Source organism: Vespa mandarinia, chromosome 2 (genome assembly GCF_050613455.1).
Source record: "Vespa mandarinia isolate Hongniang chromosome 2, ASM5061345v1, whole genome shotgun sequence".
NCBI lineage: Eukaryota > Metazoa > Arthropoda > Insecta > Hymenoptera > Vespidae > Vespa > Vespa mandarinia.
The window spans coordinates 14277262-14299957 of NC_140811.1; the positions used below are offsets into that span (position 1 = coordinate 14277262).

Consider the following 22696-nt stretch of genomic DNA (forward strand, 5'->3'; position numbering starts at 1 on the left):
AATCGGGATGTAACGGAAATGCATACGTCTCTATCTTTTACAAGGTCTCTCGAGTGTCTCGCAAAATTGGATGGTAACGATAAATATATAGCGAGTGTGGGTATCGAGCTGAAAGCGCTAACACACAAATCCGTAGGAGGGCTAGAGTTTCCATGATATTTTTTTCTTTTTTCCTTTTTTTTTTCGTATGAGCCGTGCGATCCTTGTGGATCGTAGAAGAAAAAGGAATAGTCCGATGCATCAATGTCATCGCTAGCAACATTGTTCCCAAACGCAACGACTTGTCCCTAACGAGATATTTATGACGTCACGTTGCGGCTTAAATAATAACCAGTTGATGATGGATGGCCGCGGTATACGCGTAGAAAACCGACATCATTATTGCGGTTGGCATTTTGTAAGTTTCACGGCGTATTCCTCGATCGTACAATACGTCACCGCAGCGCGAGCGCGGTCTAGCCAGGGCCTAACAGATGTGTCTAATCTCTCTGTATTAGCGATAGCCTCGATCCCGTCGATTTCAATTCGTACCGACCCTTCTCCTCCTTATCTGTCAAGTAAGCCGTGCTCGATAGATTTTCTGAAAATCCTGGATGAATTAAAGTTTCCGAAAGCTCGAGATTTTCCTCATAAAGAGGGAAACGTTGAGAAAGGATAATGGAAAAAGATTTTTCAATAATTTTTCGATCATATTCCATTATAATACATATTTGTTGAATAAATTATCAAATTAAAAAAAATTAAAACAGAAAGCTATAATGCTTTCAATAATTTTTCAATAGTTCGTCGGACAAGGTAAAAGCTAAGTGTCGAATAATCTTGTTAGCGTATCAAACTGAAGAGAGAGGAAGTGACAGGCGGTAATTGTGAGGGAGCATATCCCCTCTACCTAGTCCTGCCTACCTTTGTACCAAGGATACAAACGGCATTCGTGCTGTGCTTTTTCACAGCCTCCATAGAAACGTATCCCCATAACAATAGGTTAAAGCGTCAAATTAGGCGGTACAGGTCAACTGCATGGGCGTCCCTGTTTAGTTCGTGACTTTCGTTCGGCGCACGCAGGCACGCATATAAGTTCAACTTGGAGTTAGGGTAGATGCTAGGATACTTTTTGGGGAGAGCCTAGGCTCCTTCTTTTCCCCTCTCAATGTCTCGCTAAAACTCACCTCTATAATACTATAATACAAATAAGTAGTCAGTCAGTCAGTTGGTGCCTTGCCACGTATAGCCGTCGGTCTATTATGGTTCTTGATCTCCGTCCATTATGCGTTCTCCCTTTCTTCCTCAATCGCTATGCTACACAATCATTCGAAGCAGTCTAGTTGGTTCTATCTATGGTAGCTCCATCTTTTTCTCTATAGGAAAGTCTTTCTATCTAGGACATTCCTCTTCTCCTTCTCTATTTTCTTCCTATATATCAAACCAACAGCTTACCCCTTGTCCTTTCACTTTTACTCTTGGTAAATTATTTTCCACTGCAAATTCAAAAAGTAGATAGCTATACCAGCGAAACGTTTTGAAATATGGGAATAAGCAACGATATCTCATACGGTGTTAAATATAGTTAAAAGATAATGGTGATAATTTCATTTGAACGTACAATATATTCCATTGTTGTTCCTTCGATATAATATCCTACCGTTCTTCTCCTTATAATCACAAGGTCATCTTCATATGCTCATTTAATGGAGCCGATACGATGTATTTTCTTTCCCTCCCCCCCTCTCTCTCTCTTTTTTTCTCTGCTTCGTTAGTGAGAAATCACCTCGGAATCATACACTCCGATGCACTCGAAATGCTCCCGCTGGAATTCGCCTCGGCCGACGGTGGCTTAATCGTGTGCGATTAATTCATTCGAGAAGCAAGGGGTGCACGCCATGACGAAGAGAATTACCGTTAAATAATTTTATTATAGGCAATCGACGAAAATATCAAGTGACTCCCTTGATGTTTATCATTAATATATTATGCAACTGTTATAACGTATACATCGACCGTACTATTAATATGTATATATATATATATATATATATATATATATATATATACATATATAATTTTATCAAGAGATTTAGTCTATGGCTATAAATATTACAATTGTAGAAATCCACACATTTTTTACTCAAAAATAGAGCAAGAAAAAGTTACTTTCTGATGTCATAATGGTTTTATGAATGCGATCCAACAGAAAACAGGATATAAAGTTTGTAATGGAGTCTCATTTCGTTGGTAGCTAGAAACCATATGTATATAACGAAAAGTTGGAATTACTTGTAGGAAGATATTGTGTTCGTTTCTTCGTTTGTGTATGTGTGCATGCACCTTTATATTATAATATGAGTACGCGCATGTATTTAAGTACAAATATTTGATTTTTGAAGATTGTAGAACAGTTAGAAATTCGTTTGTAAGTTCATGAAAATCAGCGAGATCTCGATGGAAGATCGAAGATCGTTCGATTCTCAATGAAAGACACGTCGATGCTAGGTAACATCTTGGAGTATCTCGTAGGTGGGCAACAGCTAGGACGGACTTGGAAGGAAACACAGTCTATGCGGATTTTCCCCCATCTTCGCTGCTTTCACGGATACAGTTTACCCCTCTCGATACCCTTGTTTCGCTCTCGCCGATTTAATCCCGGATTCAGCACTCAATTTGGTGCGTTACACAGCGGTTTGTATGCCCTAGCTCGCCTTACTCAAGCCGGTACACCCTCTTCGTATTACTGTCTCTACTACCCGCCCATACTAGATCGCTTCATCTTGTTCCACCCTCCTTCCTTCCTACTTTCTCACTCTTTCTCTCTCTTTCTCTCTCTTTCTCTTTCTGTCTCTCTCTCTCTCTCTCTCTCTCTATCATTCTCTTTCTCTCGCTCTCTCTTTTACATACATTCTCTCCCAAACTCTCCTTTTATCCTTCTAGTATCCCCTTCTTCTTTTCCCTCTATCTCTTTTCCTTCCTTTCCACTTTTCCTTTCCCACCACTACAACCACCCTCTTCCTTCTCTTTTTCTCTTGAAACTCGTTGTTTCCACCACCGGCACTCTTCCGATCTTTCCACTGTCCGTCTCTCTTACACTCTGTTTCTCTCAACCCCACCAACCATCGGTCCCTTACGTTTTTCATCCACCCCTCGGTAACACCATGATACGAAATGCTATGTTTCAGGGTAGAAGTGTCTCTCGAATGTGAGACCAGTCTTGCACCCTCTTTTCTCTTTCTCTCTCTCTCTTTCTCTCTCCCTCTCTCTCTCTTTCTCTCTCTTTCTATCTATCTCTTTATCTCTCTCGTTCGCATTTAAATTAGATTAGATAAGTTAATCAATGCGGTATTCAAAGTAAAACCTGGGATTTTGTGTTTCGCACGCTGTAGAAAGAGGAATAAGAAGAAGGAGAAGGAAATTATTGGTAGTTTCAAGGAGAATGAAATCGTCCTCTAGAACGTGGCAAGAATTCGACGTATAGTTTGAGTTTGAAACTGATGTTGCTAGCACTCCTGATGCTGAAAGAGGTAAAGCTGACGTAGAATAGTAGTAGTGGTAATATCTACAATGGTAGATGTGGAGGAGGAGGAAAAAGGGACGAGACTCTACGCGGTCTCGAGTTTAGGGGGCGGATCGTAGCCAATACACTTTTACTTTTTTCCAGCGTACATCGAAGCCCGATGGAAATCTCAGAGACGCGTTCGTCACGCGCCCACCGGTTATCAAAATTTATCGTAAACGTTTTGAATACCGATCCAAGCTTTCTCTACCCGCCTCCCCTTCCTTTCCCACTCATGGATTTATCGCGGCTCGTCGGCTTTACCGTCGATTCGATCTACCTACCGACTTTGAGATCACGAGCCCGATTCGAACGTATACTTTTACAAACTGTTACATTTCTGTACATCGTACATCGCTTGTACATCACTTGAAATTTGGACAAATTTCTATCTCTCTGGTGATTTAATTAAAAGGGAAAAATATATGGATATTTTTTCTTTTATTGTTTTTTTTTCTTTTTTTCTTTTTTTTTTTCTCTACAAGATCACATTTTTACGTTTGATATATTATTAATAGTAAACGTGTCTCTATTGTACGTAGATTTGAAACAATTACTTTTTTGGAACATTCAAGTCAACGATCGTGTTCTTTAAAAAAAAATTCTATCGATAAGATCAGTGTAAATCAATATTGATAGAGATATACTGCTCGAGTATGAGTTAAAAGCCAAAGAGAATTGTAATAAGATTATTTCCGTGCTTTCCTAGAATGCATTTATCTTGAATATTCGTGGAGAATTAGGTAGATACGAGATGTCCGGAAGATATAATGCGCCTTTTACCGAACGCGCACGAGTAACACGACTTATAAAACGCTAACAAGGGAAGATCGGAGATGACCTCCCCGACGCTGTGTTCGCGGAAAGTTTGAGAGCTTTTAGTAGACATTCCCCGGGTGACTAAAAGGCAAACGGAGTTGGGGTGAGAGTGCCTGTATGTTAGGGCAAACGGCCAACCAACCGTTTCTCCGGCAAATGAATTTGATTTCTTCGGGAGCTCCCCATAAACTCTCTTCGCGCTCGAACTTGGCTCGTTATTATCTTTTTCCATTACATTATCCTTTGTTTTTCCGTTAACGTGAGCGAATATCTTCCGAAACGGGAGAAAGTTTGCCGTGTAGCAGATTCCAACGTTGCTTTTTGATCCATTTTACGCAACAGACAATAGTTCGCCAGGAAAATAATAGCGGTTATATAAAAAAAAAATTCGTCCTATCTTATATATCGAAGATATAAGTTTCAATGGAAATCAGTCGACGATTCAAGCTTTTTATATGTTTCAAAGATTGATAATAGAAATTTACTTTATACTTTAATACTTTTCCTTTCCTTTGAAATTTTTCACGAACTTCACATATTTTCTACTGGCAGACTATGAAGAAGTTCGTAGGCTCGAGCAACGTGCGATTGGCCAAACGACAAATTAATCGAAATCGAAGGTAACGTTGACTCTGACAAACGATCCACTTCTACGTTGAAAGGAGTTTCGGTGGTAGGCGAAGGACGATAACCAACCCTCTCTTTTCTCTCTGGTAGCTCGATCGATCTTGAGAAATGGAGAATTCGATTTGCAAATGTTTAAAGGGGCATACTTATATAAACGTGTGTACGTACAAGACGTCGTACGAATTTTCTTTTTGAGAAATGTTGCTGGCAGATTGCGTGAAGTTTATCCATTGCGGTACAAGACAAATCGACGTGGGAGGAGAGGGAGACCCTCTTAGGTACATCGGTGGCTGACAAACTGGCCAAAGCCCTTCTACGACCCTCTCGGTCGCCACATTATCGGACTCCTGTGGACAGCAAGGCCATTTATACTGTTGAAAGACCGAGAGAGATGGCGAATCGAAGACGGAGAGCGTGGAAACCGCACGAATGAAATGAAATTGTTTTCTCCGTCGTGCGTCGGTGTATAGGTAAACCCACCTTTCTTTCTCTTTCTCTTTATCTTTTCTCCGCGAGCACTTGTTTAACAGATAAGAAAAAAAAAAAAAGGAAACAGACCTCGGAATCGCCATTGTCTTGTCGTGAAAGAAAGAACAACGGTATATACGTGTAGTTCAGTACTTACATACGTGAATTTGCGTGAGCTTACTCGTTACGCGAAAAAAGAATATAATGTATAATATATTCATACATAAGTAGAATTAGTAAAATTCAACACATTATAATATTATAAACGCATGTTATTTAAAAATGAGATATTTAAAATAAAAACAAGAAACGTAAGATTATGAGACATTATAATTAAATATAAAATTATGAGATGTAAGAAATAAGAAGATTAATATGATCGTTCAAAAATTAAAAAATAACTCTTTTAATATCTATTCATGAAATAAGTTCTTAAAAGTTAATAACAAATTGGATTAATAATGAAAGAAGAGAGATAGAAATAGATAGATAGAGAGAGAGAGAGAGAGAGAGAGAGAGAGAGAGAGAGAGAGAGAGAGAGAGAGAGAAAGTGGTTGTATGCTTTTATTCGGTCTAACGCACGATGGACCTCCCTTTCTGATAATTATGCTTTATCAACGGTCATTGAATTAATTCGTACGAATTTATGTGCCGTATAATCGAACATCGATTATGCGGTACGCCAGCTAATGTTAAAATCGATTATTCGATAATTAATAAATTGGAACGAGCCCGATTAGAGTCCTAGGACGGTTTTCATTAGTCGAAATTGTTTGTTGGAGAACTATTGGCTATATGTGTATGCAAAAGAGATTTTTATGTTTCATTTAATGGACATTTTTTGTTAGGTCGTTTGAATTTAGCCTCATTATCGTTATTATTAGAGATTCCCGCATGCAAATAGTCACAGGGCGAGCGAATGTCAATGTAGTCGGATTGGAGTGGACATTTCTCAAGATTTCTAATCAGGGATGACAGAGATGACGCGTCAAGATATTTTGATAAGAACATCTCAGTGCAACAGGTAAAGGTTGAATTTCACGATAGAAAGCGAGAGTACAATGTTTGTTTAATAAATTAGAGAACGAATAAAACGATTTGTTCTATTTTTTTGTTTTTATTATTTCTTTAAATATAATATAGAATCATTAAAATATTGTATTTATCTTAAAAGACGATCAAGTATATCTAATACGTGCGAGCAAAGATCACATTGTATATACTATTACTATTATATTGTATAGAGGGGGATTGGTCACTGTGAGGATTAGTACTTACGCGTGTAGGATCATGGAGTGTGTAGTATCATCCCTTACAGGATTGGTTCGTGTGTGGAATCAGTATGCGTAGGGCCATCGCGTGTAGGATGATTGCGTGGAGGATCGGTACACGTGTAGGATAAACGCGTGTACGACGGGATCCGTTAGGCGACGCCAGATCCCAGGATTTAGTTCATATAAAGGAGTATAAAGTTTCGATTAGCAGTAAACATGTAGGTATATACATGGAGTCGATGATTATGAAAATGGTCTAAGGAAACAAGTAAAAGAATTAAAATCAAACAAAAAAAAAAAAGAACAAACAGTGATTTTCTCTTTTCTAATATTTTTATATTAAAATAAATAATAGAAAAAAGAAATTCAATTCTTCCAAAATTTTAATTTAGGAAGAATATTCTTATACTCTATTCTTTTCTAATTTTTAAATATATACATACTCATACATATGTATCATATATATATATATCTATATCAATGAAAATCTCTTTTGATTAAGATCGTCGATAATTCTTATACCTTCTTTCTAAATTACTTAGTCGATCGCGATTTGTATGAAACGAAACAATAGGAAAATATTCGTGAATGCTGGTAGAGACACGAAGGCGTCGCCTTGAGCCAGCAAACAATATGGCCGAGCGAAATGGAGTGGAATGTCTGGGTGCCGGATGGAGTGAGAGTACGGTCGGCGGTAGTTGGTGGGCTATAATAACGTATAAAGTAATTAAGGACATCGGGCGACAGCGGGAGAAGGGTGTACGGGACAAGAGGTGGAAGAGTGGAAGAGAGGAGAAGAGGAAGAGAGGGAGAAAGAGAGAGAGAGAAGAGGGAAAGAGGATGAACGAGAGAGAGGGATAGAGTGAAAGAGGATGGAGAGGGAAAACGGACAGGTTAGGGAATGCGACATTTACATAGTAATTAAATCGCGCGAGCAAGTGGGACCGTTGGGGGAGATACTGGTGCTCGAGCAATTACAGACGCATTAGATTGCGGTAAGCACTTGTTTATGGCCTACCCTGCGCCCGTTTTACTCTACTCGATTCTGCTCAGACGTGGCACACGTTTCTATTCTCTCTCTCTCTTTCTCTCTCTCTCTCTCTCTTTCTCTTTCTCTCTCTTTCTCTCTCTCTCTCTCTCTCTCTCTCTCTCTCTCTCTCTCTCTTTCTCTCTCTTTCTGTTTCTCTCCCTATGTCTTTCTCTTTCTCGTTCTCTCTCTCAAGTGCGAGTTCTGGCACCATGTTTTTTACAGCTCAAATACCCTACAAGTTACAACGTACTTGTTCTCCTACTGCGGTAACGCCATACTCCAAAAAGGATACGCGTAGAAGAGCAAGCTAGCGATTCGCGCGCTTACGAGGGACCACGGCAACGGATTATGACTTTGCCCGAGCAAGGTCCACGTCGTAATCGATACTATTTTCTTTGGATATAAAAAGTATTAGATTCTTGCTACCCACAATAGCTCTATACTATATATATATATATATATGTAGGTATATAGATACGTGTAATTTGTTGCTAAGTATATCTTGTGGGAAAAGAGAAACGGGGGAAGAAAATAGGCTACAACTTTTAAGTTGTTTGATACAATCACTTTGAAAAGTCCAAAAGGAGGGCGAAGTACTAAAGGATTATTTAAAAGAGTCACGTGCACTTTTATTTGCGGGTATTAAAGTCACCCCATTCGAGCGTTGCCTTTCTCGAAACAAGATCTCCCGCGGAGACAAAGTAAATGCCGTCTCTCCCCCATCCACCTAAACACCGATCGTCGAACGAAGAGAAACCGGATTTGAATTATTGATGACGAGAAACCGACGTTATTATCAAAACGCTCTCGCTTTTCCCAGAGAAGAAGAGTAAGAAGAGGTGGGTCACTTATCAACCGATGACGTCAGCGTTAGATTGCCTAGTGCCTGGTTAAAATGTTAACTAAAGATATTAATAAATAGTGAAGTCGCAAATGGTGATCGCACTGAGAGCTCTTGTAGCCCCTCGTTAGATCAAGAGGGTCTACACTTGTTTCTCTCTCTCTCTCTCTCTCTCTCTCTCTCTCTGCGTATGTTTGTATACGTGTATACGTGAAACAAGGGGGTGTCGTGAGTTATGAGTGCTCTGTGATATCAATGCATCAATTTGACTAAACGAAGGATTAATTTAATAACAAGTCAGCAGATGAGTCGTCGGATGATGTATAGAGAAGGGAAAAGCAGTAAACGATGTTCGGGGATATAAAGCTACGTTGGTCTTTTGTAGCTTAGTATACCGTTCGACCCCGCGCAAACATACTCACTCGCTTTCTTGACAAAGAGATATGACGCCGATAGATGCTTCGGAAGAGCCACCATGCTAATCGCTTTAAGTAAATTTTCAGTTTCGGCTGGTTGCCAGTCTATTACTCGACCTATATGACTCTTCAACGGAAAATCATTTTTTTAGCTCTCCTAATTCTTCATTCTTAAAAAATATGCATTTATTCGTTCATAATATTCATTGGAAATATTAATTCAATTCATATAGAATAAAGTGTTATAGGATTTGCTTTTAAAATGCAGGTTTTCTTTTTTTTTTTGTCCATTTTTTTATTACGTTCTTTCTCTTTTTTTAAAGACCAGTATCATCACTCGAACCGACTCAACGTCGGTCGATGAATGGTAATAGCTTTTCGGGTATCTCGTAATATTAATGATTGTTTGGAACGTTTCTAATGATAGTAGAAATCGAATGCTCGTGGAAACTACTCTGATCGTTCATCTGTGAAGCCAACATCGGGGGAATGGAGTTGTGTGCGAGCGGTAGAGCGTAGCGGGGGTAGGTACGACGTACGGGGGTTGGATATCACTTTCATCGCGACGTAATGTTACTAAGCGACAACTTCTCTCGCACCCTCTATCTGTCATGCCAATTAACCAGCCCTCTCTGCCATCGTCTCTTACGGTATTCTCTCTCTCTCTTTCTCTCTCTCTTTCTCTCTTACTCTCCATCTCTCTCTTTCTCGTGCTCTCTCTTTTACTCTCTCTCTCTCTTTTTCGTAGTCTCTTTTACTCTCTCTCTCTCTCTTTCTCTCTCTCTCGTACTCTCTTTTACTCTCTCTATCTTTCTCTCTCTCTCTCTCTCTCTCTCTCTCTCTCTCTCTCTCTCTTTCTCTCGGCTAAGGAGTAGAATAGTGCGAGAGCAGATTTATGTGACCGTTTAGAATGATACATTTTTCACGATTACGATAATTTTCAGACTAGTGCCTTCGCGAGATTCAAATGAAGGCAATGATCGATGATTAACGAAAGAGATCGATTTATCGATGAATATATTTACCGTCTTAACGTAGACAGTAACGTTGATAATATCACTTGGTAAACCTGTTAGAAACTTCATCGGATGCGTTAGAGTAGGTGAAATGGGTAGTGAATATCCGTGATACTAAGACAATGATCGTAGAAGAAGGAAAAGCGAGAAAGTCAGCAATATCATAAAATAAGTTCGTGGCGTAGATGGCCACGTTGCGCTCCTCTAATGGACAATAACTGCGATATATTGTCTCGTTCGGACTACCCCAAACTACGTGACTTTTCTATATTTTTGTCATTTTCGAAATTTAAACGTAACTTCCGATTCTATCTTCGTTTGATTGAAACAAAGGAGGATCTGATGATGATATTGAAAATACTCGCAAATATCTTTTAGAAGTAATATTTTTTTTCTTTTGAAAAGTCATCGAAAAATACTTACCTATGTCTATCGAGAACATAGGAAGGTTATAAAAGTTACGTCATACATTTATTTCATTTCCAGAAGACCAATAAAAGTCCCAATAATAATTTCGGATGTTTTCCAATGCAACATGTTTGATTTAGTGTCGGACATTTTGTGATCGCATATCTGCCTCGTAAATCTCACCGCGGTGGCGCCACTGCATAAAAATATCAAACGTCGATGTGTCCGCGTTCAACCCCAATCCCGCGTAAAATATTGCTCGCGATTCCGTGCAACGGAAATAGCCTTTCATTCCCGTCGCCTGATAATTCCAGAATTTCGCAATTTATACTCCGGAAGGTTATAAAAGATATGCCCGATCGTGAGTTATTATTAATTGCCGTACGTAACGATAAAGTGAAACGTTTAATTTCGATAAAAAAAAAAAAAAAGAAAAAAGAAATAGGGAGAGAGTAACAAATAAAAAAAAAAAAAAAACAAAAAAAAAGAGCACGAAAAATATTTCGAACATCGAGTAATATACATTGGGTATATACGCGGTGCAAGATCATACGAATAGATTTCGAAAACAAAAATGGTCAAATAAATTTACCTGTACGATTTCGAATGCAAAATTACGCGTTACCGTTTTCAGATTTCTTTCTCTCCTTTGCCCCACCCCTCTCTTTCTCTCTTCTTTTTTTTTCATTTTTCTCTTATTTTTTTTTTTCATTTCTCTCTATAGAAAAAGAACAGTGAGATTTCGTTAGGGGGATCTTTCAAGAATAACAATATGGTGAGATGACGTATGTATATCGTTGATATCGTGATATCGGAAATGTTCATGAATGCGAAAGCAAGTTCGAAAGTATAAGATAGGAAGAAGGCAAAATGTAGAGTCTGCTGCATCGCGTAAAACATCGAGTTTATTACTAATAATGTAAAACGAGTGGAAGCTTCGCTATTTCAATTCCGGTTATAAAAGAAAAGAAGAGGGAAAAAAGAGAAAAGATGGGGCAAGGAGGATTATTGAATTGCACAAGACAACGAATGGAGAGAAAGAGAGAAAAAGAGAGAAAGAGCGAGAGACAGAGAGAGAGAAAGAGAGAGGGTAGGAAGGTGGAAGGGGGGAAAGTGAAAGAAAGAGAGCACGCGCTCCCATCGGAATATTAAAATAATCTACCATTACTTTAATAAATCTGTCCCTCCGTTTTGCCTTCTCCGTCGCGACTTTCTGGTCTCCTCTAGCGCGTTCCAGGCAGCAGTCACAGATGTGACTGTACCCCTAATGAGCGCGCTATTTTTCACGAGTATTTTTATCCCGTTTATTGGCTGCCCGCTTCACAAACTGTCGGCTGGATATTAATCATCCGACTCTTACAACTCTGCTTTTATTTCTTCCAAGAATGAAGAATAGAAAGGATGGGAGAAGAAATTCAGGGGACGAAAGCTCGAGCTCCTTCATTACTATTATTAAACTAGAGAACAGTTTCTTCTTACACACATTCAATAATTATGAAAATATTTCAATAATTTTGAACATTTTTTCCGATCAAAATTGTTCCATATTTTCACATTTTATCATGTATATGTAATTTATCTTATAAGAAAATGTTATGATTTTTATTGTTATCGTTCTATTAGTTACTAAATTTACAAAGAAAATTAACGCTGAGGTTTACTTTTTAATATAATATAATCTGTTTTTAAAATGAATAATGTATATTAAAGAGGAAATAAAATTCAAACTTTCATCCCCCTAAGAGATGGCAGCACTATATATTGCCACATGCTAATAACAAACCACTCGAGTAAATTCATATAGTTTGATAGTATTTGCATAGATGGCAGATAAACATGTTTACTGCCATTGTGGTTATTATTATTTTTTTTTTAATTTATCACTACCTTATCAAGCCAAGACAATGTTGTATGTTTGTATAAGATATAGAAATGATATTTTATTGTAAGTGTTTAAAAGAATTTCAGAGAAAGTTTAATCAAAAAGGAGAGTACGGAAAATAACGACACTAGCGAACCTATGAATTCGCGGATGTGCGATTGAAATCTTTAGTTTTCCATAGTAGTGATTTTTTCTGTATATTTGTAATATATCGTTTATAGATATTCAATATACCTACTTGATTGAAGACAAATAAATATTATCTTAATTATATTAACTTCGATAAATACATATGAATGCAACGTGTGTGCACCTGCATGCAAGTGCATGCGAAAAGATAAAACATACGTAAACTGATTGCTTTTATACTTATATATCGTATAGGAAATCTCTTTTATACGATGAAGAGAAAAATGTAATAAAGAGATTGTATAAATAACGTGTGATATCTATTCACAAATATTATTGATTTGCATTGTTTCCTTGAATTCAATTGTAATTTTGTTAGAAAGGTAATATAGGTTAGATTTTGGAGTCATGGCACAGTCGACAGCCAGTGGAACGTCATCTCGACGATACATGAGAGAACATGATGTTAATGTATCTTCTTCGTCACGTTATATGGATAGTGAATGGGAAACTAAAGAGGTAATATTACATATTTGTTAATTATGATTTTTATTTATTATTTTATCTTCTTTAATAATTGTTATTAGCTATTGCATTATTAATATAAAGAATGGGAATTATTTTATATTAGAAATATTTTTTTATTCATCTTGTTAATATTAGGCCTTACGGCAGAGAGAATTGGAGGAAGCTAGGGCACGAGCTGCTCAAATGGAAAAAACTATGAGGTGGTGGTCAGATTGTACTGCTAATTGGCGTGAAAAGTGGAGCAAAGTTAGAAATGAAAGGAACATGGCAAGGGAAGAGGCCAAAGCACTTAGAGCAAAATTAGAAATTGCTATGAAAGATGCTAATACATATAAACATGAATCTCAAGAATTAGAAATGAAGAATGAACAGTTGAAAAATGAAATGGAGAAAATACATATGTTACTTTTGAAACATGCAGGACAGTTCAATCAACAAATATTCTCGGTGCTGGAATCGGATTCACAATTGAGAAGTACGCTTGGAATTGACGAATTGTTAGATTTTTACAATAATGTAGAACAACAAGAAAAAGGAAGTCAAAAAGAAGCATTATCATGCCAACGGTCATTTGAAGAGTCAAATGTTAATGTTGGTAATCATACTGCTTTACCAGATAGAGACATTGAAGAATATGTACTTCAAGGTGCAGTTCCAAAACATGCAGTAGAATTGTACAAAGAAGGTTCCTTGAGTAAGTTAGACAGAGATATTGCACAATTAGTTGCAGAATCTTCAATAGAAAGTAAAGCAGAGAAACGGCAATCTTCTATAGAAATGTACAATGAAGAAATATTAGCACAGAAACTTTCTATGTTACAACTTAGATTGGATGAAGCTACCAAAACTATTTCTGCTGAAAGAGAGTAAGTCTTTATATAATTAATATCTTTTATCTAGAACATTACTTTTTCTTAATGCTAATGTTGTTTTTATAGAGAAAAGAATTCATTGCACAGAGGTATAGAGAAATTGAGAGCAGAAGTTACACAGTTACAAGAACAGTGTGTTGAACTTCAAGAAAGTAGAGCTGATGCTATGAGAGAGCTCTTGGAGTTAAAAGAACGATATCAAGATGAACTTAGTACTGCACACAATGATTTGGTTGTTGAAACTTTAAGTAAAGAAGGAATGGATCGTAGATTGTCTGAATTATGGACAGAATTAGGAAAATTACAAGCTGAAAATGCGGCAGAATGGGGTAAACGTGAACGCTTGGAGACTGAAAAAATTTCATTAGAGAGAGAAAATAAGCAATTACGTATTGAATTGCATGACTTACAAGAAAGATTAGAATCACGACGATCTCGTCCTCTTTCCACTATAGATACAGATGGAAAGCTGTTACAACAAGAGCTTTTAGATAGAAACAAGGTTTATATTTTATGGAAATTTATTTATGTTTTGTAAAAAATTAATTGTTTTACGTACTTTAATTTTTTTATCAGGAATTGTCAGATATAAAACATTCTCAAACAAAATTAAAAAAACTCTTGGGTGAAAAAACAACAGAATTATCACACGCAATACGAAGACTGGAACAATACGAAGGAGAGGTTAAAAGAGTGAGAGGAAGAGTAGATGAACTTAAAAAAGAATTATCTTTAGCTCAAGATGAATTAGATGCTTCAACCAATAGTGTACGTAAATTACAGCGGGTTAATGAAGATCTTTTAGAGCAACTACAGTCAGCAAATGTACAATTAGAACATTTTAAAAACAGGTAAATTTTAATTTTCTATATAATATAATTATATTTTCTAAACTAATCATATTCTGCTTCATTATTAGTTCTGAAACAAGTGGAGTGAACAGATCTGTGGAATCATTAGATAATAAATTACAAGATGATGAGGAATTATCTGATGGTATGCTTTCATCTGTCTATAATTTAGGTATAAGCTAATATGAAATTACTTTTTGAGACATTTATTGTTTTAGATTATGAAGCAAATCAAGCCTAATACATAATTGCTATGGTAAACATATTCATATTTCGTTTAGATAAGAAAATAGATGGAGTAAACAAATCGTTAGGAGGTAAAAATAATTTATATTTCTTATATTCCTATAATCTTAACACTCCACTGACAACATTCTTTCATTAGCGATTTTGTAAATGTGTATACATAGTAATCAGCAAAATAGGTATTTTGTCTTATTCCTGTAAATGTATTTTTAAAACACTATGCACTTATAAGATTTATTTATATGTTTAATTATTTTTGGTTTTTTTATTTCATATGTATGAAATTTCAATTTTTATTGTAAATAATCTTTACTTTTTATATATTTCTTCATTTTAATTTGTACATCTTTATTTAATGAAGATTTAGATTTTTAAAGTTTATATTTTTTATAATTTTTTGTATGTATGTACACACTGTATATATTATAAGAAAAAGTAATAACACACGCAATTGCAATTTTTTAAAAGACTTACGAAATGTACAAGTCATGATACCTGATTCGTATGGTTCAAATCCTTATGTCAATGTTGAAAATGTAAGTAGAATATGATAAAGCAATAATGCATTTACCTATGTGCCCGTGATTTTAGTGTTACAGTTATGAGATATATTATACTAATTGTAACTAGAGAACAAACATTTTTAGAAATAGTCAGAGTAAAAGTATTTTTAAATTATTGACTCATAAAAATTAGCTTATGATTGAATGAATAAAAACGAATAATACTCTTCTTTTATTCCGAATGTACTTTATTAGTAAATCGATGAATAACAGTTGGGCAGTAATACGATAACATGCATTAAAATATTTTCAAAGAGAAATATTGCTCATTTAGAAATATAATTGTAATAATATTCTAATAATAATCTCTCCTATGAAATTATGATGTTTATATAATAGTTACATATTTAAAAAACGATATATTTGTTTTCTTCAATTATACATATTTTTATGGCAGAAAGCAATCTATGAAAGAGATTACGTATATTAACTAAATGGACAATAAAAATTTTACTAATGAATATTATAAAATAATACAATATGTTTATATATATATATATAATAATATAATACACACAGTGTGATTAATTAACACTTCATTGGTGTACCATCGGGATATGTTGGTACTTTAGGTTTGCAAATTTTTGTTCTACCATTAGAACCGTATACGATATTGCAAGAAAATGTAAAATATCCGCACGTGGAACTTTTAGTATAATATCGATGTTCGTATTTTTTTTGAGAGCTTTTGTTATCATCTATTTTACCAGCGACACTATTTGTTACAGTATAGTAACTAGGTCTAATCGATTTATCTAAATCACGTGTAAGAAAACTATTAGATGACGATCGAGTAGGAGCGTTGAGGCGATCACCATTATTTTTAGAAATAGGAGTTCCTGTAAAGCGAGGGTAATTGTTACGAAGCGATCGTGTTTCCGAAACAAGCGATTTGTTTTCAAGAGTATTATTTGGTTGCGCTGGAATTAGTGCAACAGTTTGCGATTGAGCTTTCCCATCGCCTTTAGCAACAGTATCATCACCGGCAATTGATAATACTCTTCCACGAAAACCAGGTGGAATGGTATAACCTGGTAAGGATTGACCTGGTTGTAATCTGTCACCTTCTTGTGCAGTATTTGAGTCCTGAGTAACTCGAACATCATATCGATTAGCATTGCCGATCTGTATCATTTGCGATTGATGTTGATCTTCTAGTTTTTTATTAGAAGAAAAAGTTTCTAAGTTGGGTGGAGGATTTTGTCTAACGGGCGAATCATAATCTTCGTCTTCATACTGATCTTCGTATTCTTCCTCCCCATAAACTGGTTCAGCTGCATGTTTGTTGTCCATAGATTGTTCTTTCCTATTCATTGAAGCTTCTGCTTTTTCTTTTGATATACCACTAACAACCGTTTGTCGAGAACTTGAGCTAGTCTGTAAACCATGCCGTTGTGCCTGAATACGACTAAAATCGGCATCACTCGAGACAGTTGTTACTTCCGTGGCGTCGTTTTTAGATAACGATGGTATATTACTTGGTTTATATGACCTATAAATTTCAGAATTAGTAAGATTGAAGTTAAATGGCTTTCTAGAAGCTGCTGCGCCAGATCCTGAGCCAGCCTGTGCAGCACCGGTATAAGTGATACCATATTGAAATGATCCCTGTAATTGAGATTGAGATTGACCTCTACGAGTTCCACTTTGAGCAGACGCCGCACCTCCACCACGGAAGGGAAGCGAATGTTTTTCAACTTTATTATCATTTTTTAAATATGGCTGAAAACCAATTTGTGCCTGGCTAGAAGTGCTACCTTCGCCATTAGCTTGTGCATCAGCCATTCCACCTTTGGAACTGGCTTGCACCTGAGAGGTTGTTCCATGATTCCAACCGCTACTTTGAGCTCCCGTTGAAGTATCACCAGAATCAGAATTTAATTGAACCTGAGCTTGACTCTTTCCACGACCAGCAACACCTTCTGCATTACTTACAGCACCATCTTTACCGCCACTTATTTCAGCTTGAGCACTTCTATTAATATCACGGGTACCAGCTTGCGCCGAAAATGATGCAGAACCACTGTAAATTCCAGACACTTGAGATTGTGCAGTACCCTGTCCGTATTTACCTTGGGCGGATGCACTTGCTTCTGTACCAGAATCAACTTGTTTTACGGAACTAGCTGCTTGGGTATCTGCACCATCATCTTCTGCACTTGTGAGCGAAATATCTTTAGGTTTTTGATAATATTGTGACGCCTCTACGGTACCGACACTTCCTGGATATTGACCTGGAATTATTTGACCGCCGATTCCACCTGGATAGTATTGATTAATAGTAGGATATTGAGGGATACTAGGAATATTTGTAATTTGACCAGAAGGTAGTATTCCGGAAGGAGGATACTGTACACCTCCTGTTCCTGTAGGTCCTGTTCCTGGTATGACACTTCCAGGATAAGTTCCAACGCCTCCTGGCAAAAATACACTAGAACCTGGATAACCTCCACCTGTAGTAGTCACTCCAGTAGCTCCGCTTCCTGGTAAAGGTGCTCCTGGATATGCGGTTCCTGGAGTTATAAATCTAGTCATACCTGGTTGTGCTACTCCACCTTGCGGAGTACTAATTCCTGGTATTCCAGATGGTATTCCAGGATACGATATAGAAGTACCGACGTCTGTTTTAGCAGATGTAACAATATTAGGAATAATTCCTGCACCAGAAACTCCTCTTCCATCCGTTGTGACAACTCTACCAGGATAAGCAGGACCTCCCGTAACAACAGTACTAGGAATTCCAACAGGATACATTCCACTACCACCAGTAGGAACTCCTTGACCACTAACACCCGTTGTGTCTACTCCAAGTGGAACTCCACCAGGATATGTTACCGTTCCACCTGTCCCAGTACCAGTTGGATAAGAAACTCCTGGAATTGAAGTTTCTGAAAAAAGTAATTAGCCATAAAACTAGATTTCTAACGTCATAAAGCTACATTTCTATCGTCACAGTTTATATACGATACCTGCTGGGTAACGTTCTCCAGGTCGACGTAGTGCTTCTGATGGAACACGTCCAGGTATTATAGTACCTCTTACAGGCTCTGAGTAAGTTCCACCATCTGTTGTTATGGTTCCTCGAATATCACCACTAGGATAAGTACTAACTCCAGTTGGTACAGTTCCCCGTCCAGTACCTCCAGGATACACTCCAACTCCAGTAGTTCCTGTTACGGGTCCAGCTGGATATGCTACACCACCTCTAACTGGCACAGTTCCCGGTACAATACCTCCAGGATATACTGCAGCTCCTCCTGTTGGTGTAGTTCCTGTTACTGTGCCACCAGGATATGCTACATCACCTCCAGTTGACACAGTTCCCGGTGCAGTGCTTCCAGGATACATTCCAGCTTCTCCTGTTATAGTTCCTGTTACAGGTCGACCTGGATATGCTATACCACCTCCAGTTGGCACACTTCCCGGTGCAGTACCTCCAGGATATACTCCAGCTCCAGTAGTTCTTGTTATGGTACCACCAGGATATACTACACCACCTCCAGTTGGCACAGTTCCGGGTGCAGTACCTCCAGGATATATTCCAACTCCAGTAGTTCCTGTTACGGGTCCACCTGGATAAGCTACACCACCTCCAGTTGGCACACTTCCCGGTGCAGCACCTCCAGGATATACTCCAGCTCCAGTAGTTCTTGATATGGTACCACCAGGATATACTACACCACCTCCAGTTGGCACAGTTCCGGGTGCAGTACCTCCAGGATATACTCCAGCTCCTTCTATTGCTTCTGTTCCTGTTACGGTGCCACCAGGATATACCACATCACCTCCAGTTTGCACAGTTCCAGGTGGAACACCGCCAGGGTACATTACACCAGTTCCCGGAACAGTACCACCAGGCCCACCACCTCCTGTTGTTCCTGGTATGATGCCTCCAGGATAAGTTGGAACACCTCCTGGCACAAATGCACCTGGATAAGCTCCACTTGGTACAACACCAGGATATTGTCCTGGTGTTACACTTCCCGGTCCAATTGGTCCAGTGGGATATGTTCCAGTTCCTGGTTGAATTCCTCCAGGATAAGTTTGCCAATCAGGGACAGTACTTTTCGGTACCGTAGATCCAGATATTGCTTTAGGATATTGCTCAGCCCCTTCTGTTGGTCTAGTGCCAGGTACCATACTTCCAGGATAATCTACCGCTATCATTCTTCCTGGAGTTCCACCAGTACCTGGTCCAGTAATATATTGTCCTTCCTTAGGCAATCCTTGAATCTGTAATTTACCTGGAATTTGGTCTACGTGAAGAGCATAATCAGGTTGATATCCTGGACAGTCTTCACAACCATTTCCACTTGAAGACATACTTTGTGCTTGGCCCATACCATGATTACCAGCTGAAATATTTAAATTTAATAAATTATAAGATATCCTAGAATATCAAGATATAATAGAAATTATCGATACATACCAACAACTGCTCGAGATGACTGCTGTGTTGCTTCCGCTTCGGCTTTGCCTTCTGTTTGTCCATCGTTACCAAGATTTAAATATTGCGATTGAGTTTGTCCTCGGAACCTTCCACGAAACTGTGACGTTTGACGACGTATTCGAATTTTCTCGAATTCTTCGTTCAATTTTTTTCGATTCTCTAATTGAATTTCTCTTTTAGCTCGACTGAGAAGCGGTATCAATACAACATCAGCAACTCTTTTCGATGAGATATCATTTTCATCAATTGGAATCTCGTTTAAGAACGGATCCAAATCATTTCCTACAATTGGTTTAGTTTCTTGAAGGAGATAAATATTACGACCTCGACAAAAATCTACGATTCGACCTCCTGCTTCACGCCATGCCTAATTTGAAAGAAATATGATCGAGATCATGAAAATTATTCTAAAAATTTGGTTATATATTTAAATAGACTTTTACCTCGAGCTTCGTTAATGTCTCATTTGGAACATAAAGGACTTTTGAATTTTGTTTTTCGCGATATTTTATTCGAACATCTTGATAATGTTTTACGTGATCCTCTTTCAATCTCTCCAGATAACAAGCATTTTCTTTTCTATCTTTATAAGCGATGAAAAACTGTTAACGATGAAAGAATGATCATTAATAGTCTATCATTATGGATACCTAGTACGGTAAATAGAGAGAGAGATTGAATTGTCAATTTACCGTTTGATCATCAGTGAAAGCCCATTCTTTGTTGATTGACTCATCTAACTTGTCATTAATCGAACGATCAAAACGAGTTTTCTTCTGTAAATAAAATAAAATATCGGATTTAACGTCGATTTCATCAAATTCATATACCACATTCAAGTTAGTCAAGATTTCGAGACTTTGATTTTCTCTTAAACTCGAGCTTTCACGATATCATATCGTATGTTTCTAACAATAATTTTTTATTGGAGGAAGAAAGTAGAGCTAAAAAAAGGCAGGATAGACAAATCGGGAGCAGGCCAAGTAATTTCATATCGGTTCCGTTTATCTCGTGAACTCTGATCTTCAAATCTCTTTTAGAAACATCTTCTAGTCACATGAATCAGAATATGATCCGTGCTACTAACCTGTTCTAATTCGACAGTATGATTATATTAAATTAATAAACAATTTAACAATCACGATACACGTTTGTCAATTAGAATAAAATAATTATTAATTATTATTTATTCATAATTTCTTTTTTCATTATCTTTTTCGATAGAAAGACAACAAAAGACATTCGTTCGAACAAAAAGCATGTTTAGAAATTATCTGAAATGATTTTCTGCACGTCTATTTAATTTCTAATGGAAAAAAAAAATAGTCTTCATAACTACGCAGAAAATTTATGTAAAAATATAACGTGAATTAATGCACTCTCAACAAGTTGAAATCCGATAAAACTTATCATACGAATAATTTCACATTTTCGCACATTTTACGGATAATTGCAGTTTCGCAGAACGTGCTTTTAAAATCCTTTTTAAAATAATTGTCTTGAGATTCTTTTTTGAAAAGAAATACGAAAGACAAGATAATAAAAATTTTATTAATAATAACGAACTTACAGAATAGTACGAAAATGCCGTATTTATGAAGCAGATCAGGATAAAGAGGATTGGCCGCATGGCTTGTGCCTCTTCGGGACGTTTCTACTATTAATTTCTACGTTGATCTTCGTTGCTGCCGAGTCGTCAACTCCCACTCTGTTCACTCCTTCTCTTCTTCTTATTCTTCTTCCACTTCCTCTTTACCGGTTCACTCATACTCGCACATTTCACGGTGGAACATCGATTTAAAGAGTTATTGCAAAAATTCGACGAAATAAAATAAAAGAAAATTTTCAAATGAACATTTTAAACGATGTTAGAAAAAGATTTATTACTTATTATCGGTCGACATCATTTAAATAACGTTGTCATTTTTTTTTCTTGCGAACTGATAGAAAGAATTCTAAGAAGAAGACATATTGTGAGTGTTGCGTTATCTCTACTCTCGCTCGACTTCATGCGGATCTTGTTACCTAAACTTATGATGTGAATATGTGTCTTTGCCGGCAACAACCAAGATATACTTTCGTGAAGTCCGATAAATATTGATACTACGAAATGTGTATTCACATAATTGAGATCTTGTATTTTCATAACTCAAACTTGTTGTCTTTAATATATATATATAATATATATATATATTATACAAATGGAAGATAAGACCATCGTGTTTTTTATCTATGAAGTTAATTCGAATTTTGCATTAATAATTAAATTTACACACATATATATATATATATATATATATATATATATATATATATATATATATTATATAAACGAAAGATTTGTTTTTTATCTATGCAATTATTTTTATATTAATTTTCTTTTCTATTTATATATAACATCTGATTACTAGATAAAATATATAATTCTTATAGAGAAAATTTAACTGTATCGATCACATTAATTTTCATTGACATGAATCGATCTCTTTGCATGACTGAATAAGAGATGCAAAGAAGACGTTGACATGGTCGTCATCGTCATCGTTATCGATCGAAATGATTTCTTCTTGGTATGTCCTAATTATTGACTTCAATTCATTTACTAAATACAGCAACTCTCTGTTTATTATAGTTCGAGGCATCACTAACGATCGTACGGTTCATCAATCCGATAATGGGACCAATGAATAAAAACAAAACGAATAACTGACATAGACTACTTCTCTTAATGGGAA

General features: G+C 36.8%; 2 protein-coding genes across 2 annotated transcripts; one reads left to right on the forward strand and one right to left on the reverse strand.

Annotated features, from left to right (window-relative positions):
• The first annotated feature begins 12294 nt into the window (after positions 1–12294).
• On the forward strand, positions 12295–15731 carry LOC118442412 (coiled-coil domain-containing protein 102A). Its single transcript, XM_085664818.1, has 7 exons — positions 12295–12385; positions 12831–12970; positions 13115–13845; positions 13918–14353; positions 14428–14702; positions 14771–14847; positions 14921–15731. The coding sequence occupies exons 2-7, from the start codon at positions 12860–12862 to the stop codon at positions 14941–14943; spliced, it is 1653 nt and encodes a 550-aa protein (XP_085520944.1). The 5' UTR covers positions 12295–12385; positions 12831–12859; the 3' UTR covers positions 14944–15731.
• A 48-nt stretch (positions 15732–15779) lies between these two features.
• Positions 15780–22006, reverse strand: LOC118441673 (uncharacterized). The gene is made up of 6 exons (XM_035866386.2): positions 21532–22006; positions 20654–20737; positions 20405–20563; positions 19941–20328; positions 18481–19866; positions 15780–18399 (listed from the first exon to the last, which is right to left on the reverse strand). Exons 1-6 carry the CDS (start codon positions 21589–21591, stop codon positions 16040–16042), a joined length of 4437 nt encoding a protein of 1478 aa, XP_035722279.2. The 5' UTR covers positions 21592–22006; the 3' UTR covers positions 15780–16039.
• Between the last annotated feature and the right edge of the window lie 690 nt (positions 22007–22696).

Bases quoted from the DNA above. Each gene is read 5' to 3' on its own strand.
- LOC118442412 (XM_085664818.1), top strand. From the start codon at position 12,860: ATGGCACAGTCGACAGCCAGTGGAACGTCATCTCGACGATACATGAGA. The intron at 12,971-13,114 runs GTAATATTACAT...TGTTAATATTAG, and splicing joins GTGAATGGGAAACTAAAGAG to GCCTTACGGCAGAGAGAATT. The intron at 14,848-14,920 runs GTATGCTTTCAT...TTATTGTTTTAG, and splicing joins TGATGAGGAATTATCTGATG to ATTATGAAGCAAATCAAGCC.
- LOC118441673 (XM_035866386.2), bottom strand. From the start codon at position 21,591: ATGCGGCCAATCCTCTTTATCCTGATCTGCTTCATAAATACGGCATTT. The intron at 20,738-21,531 runs GTAAGTTCGTTA...TTTTATTTACAG, and splicing joins CGGCATTTTCGTACTATTCT to AAGAAAACTCGTTTTGATCG. The intron at 20,564-20,653 runs GTAAATTGACAA...CATCGTTAACAG, and splicing joins CTTTCACTGATGATCAAACG to TTTTTCATCGCTTATAAAGA.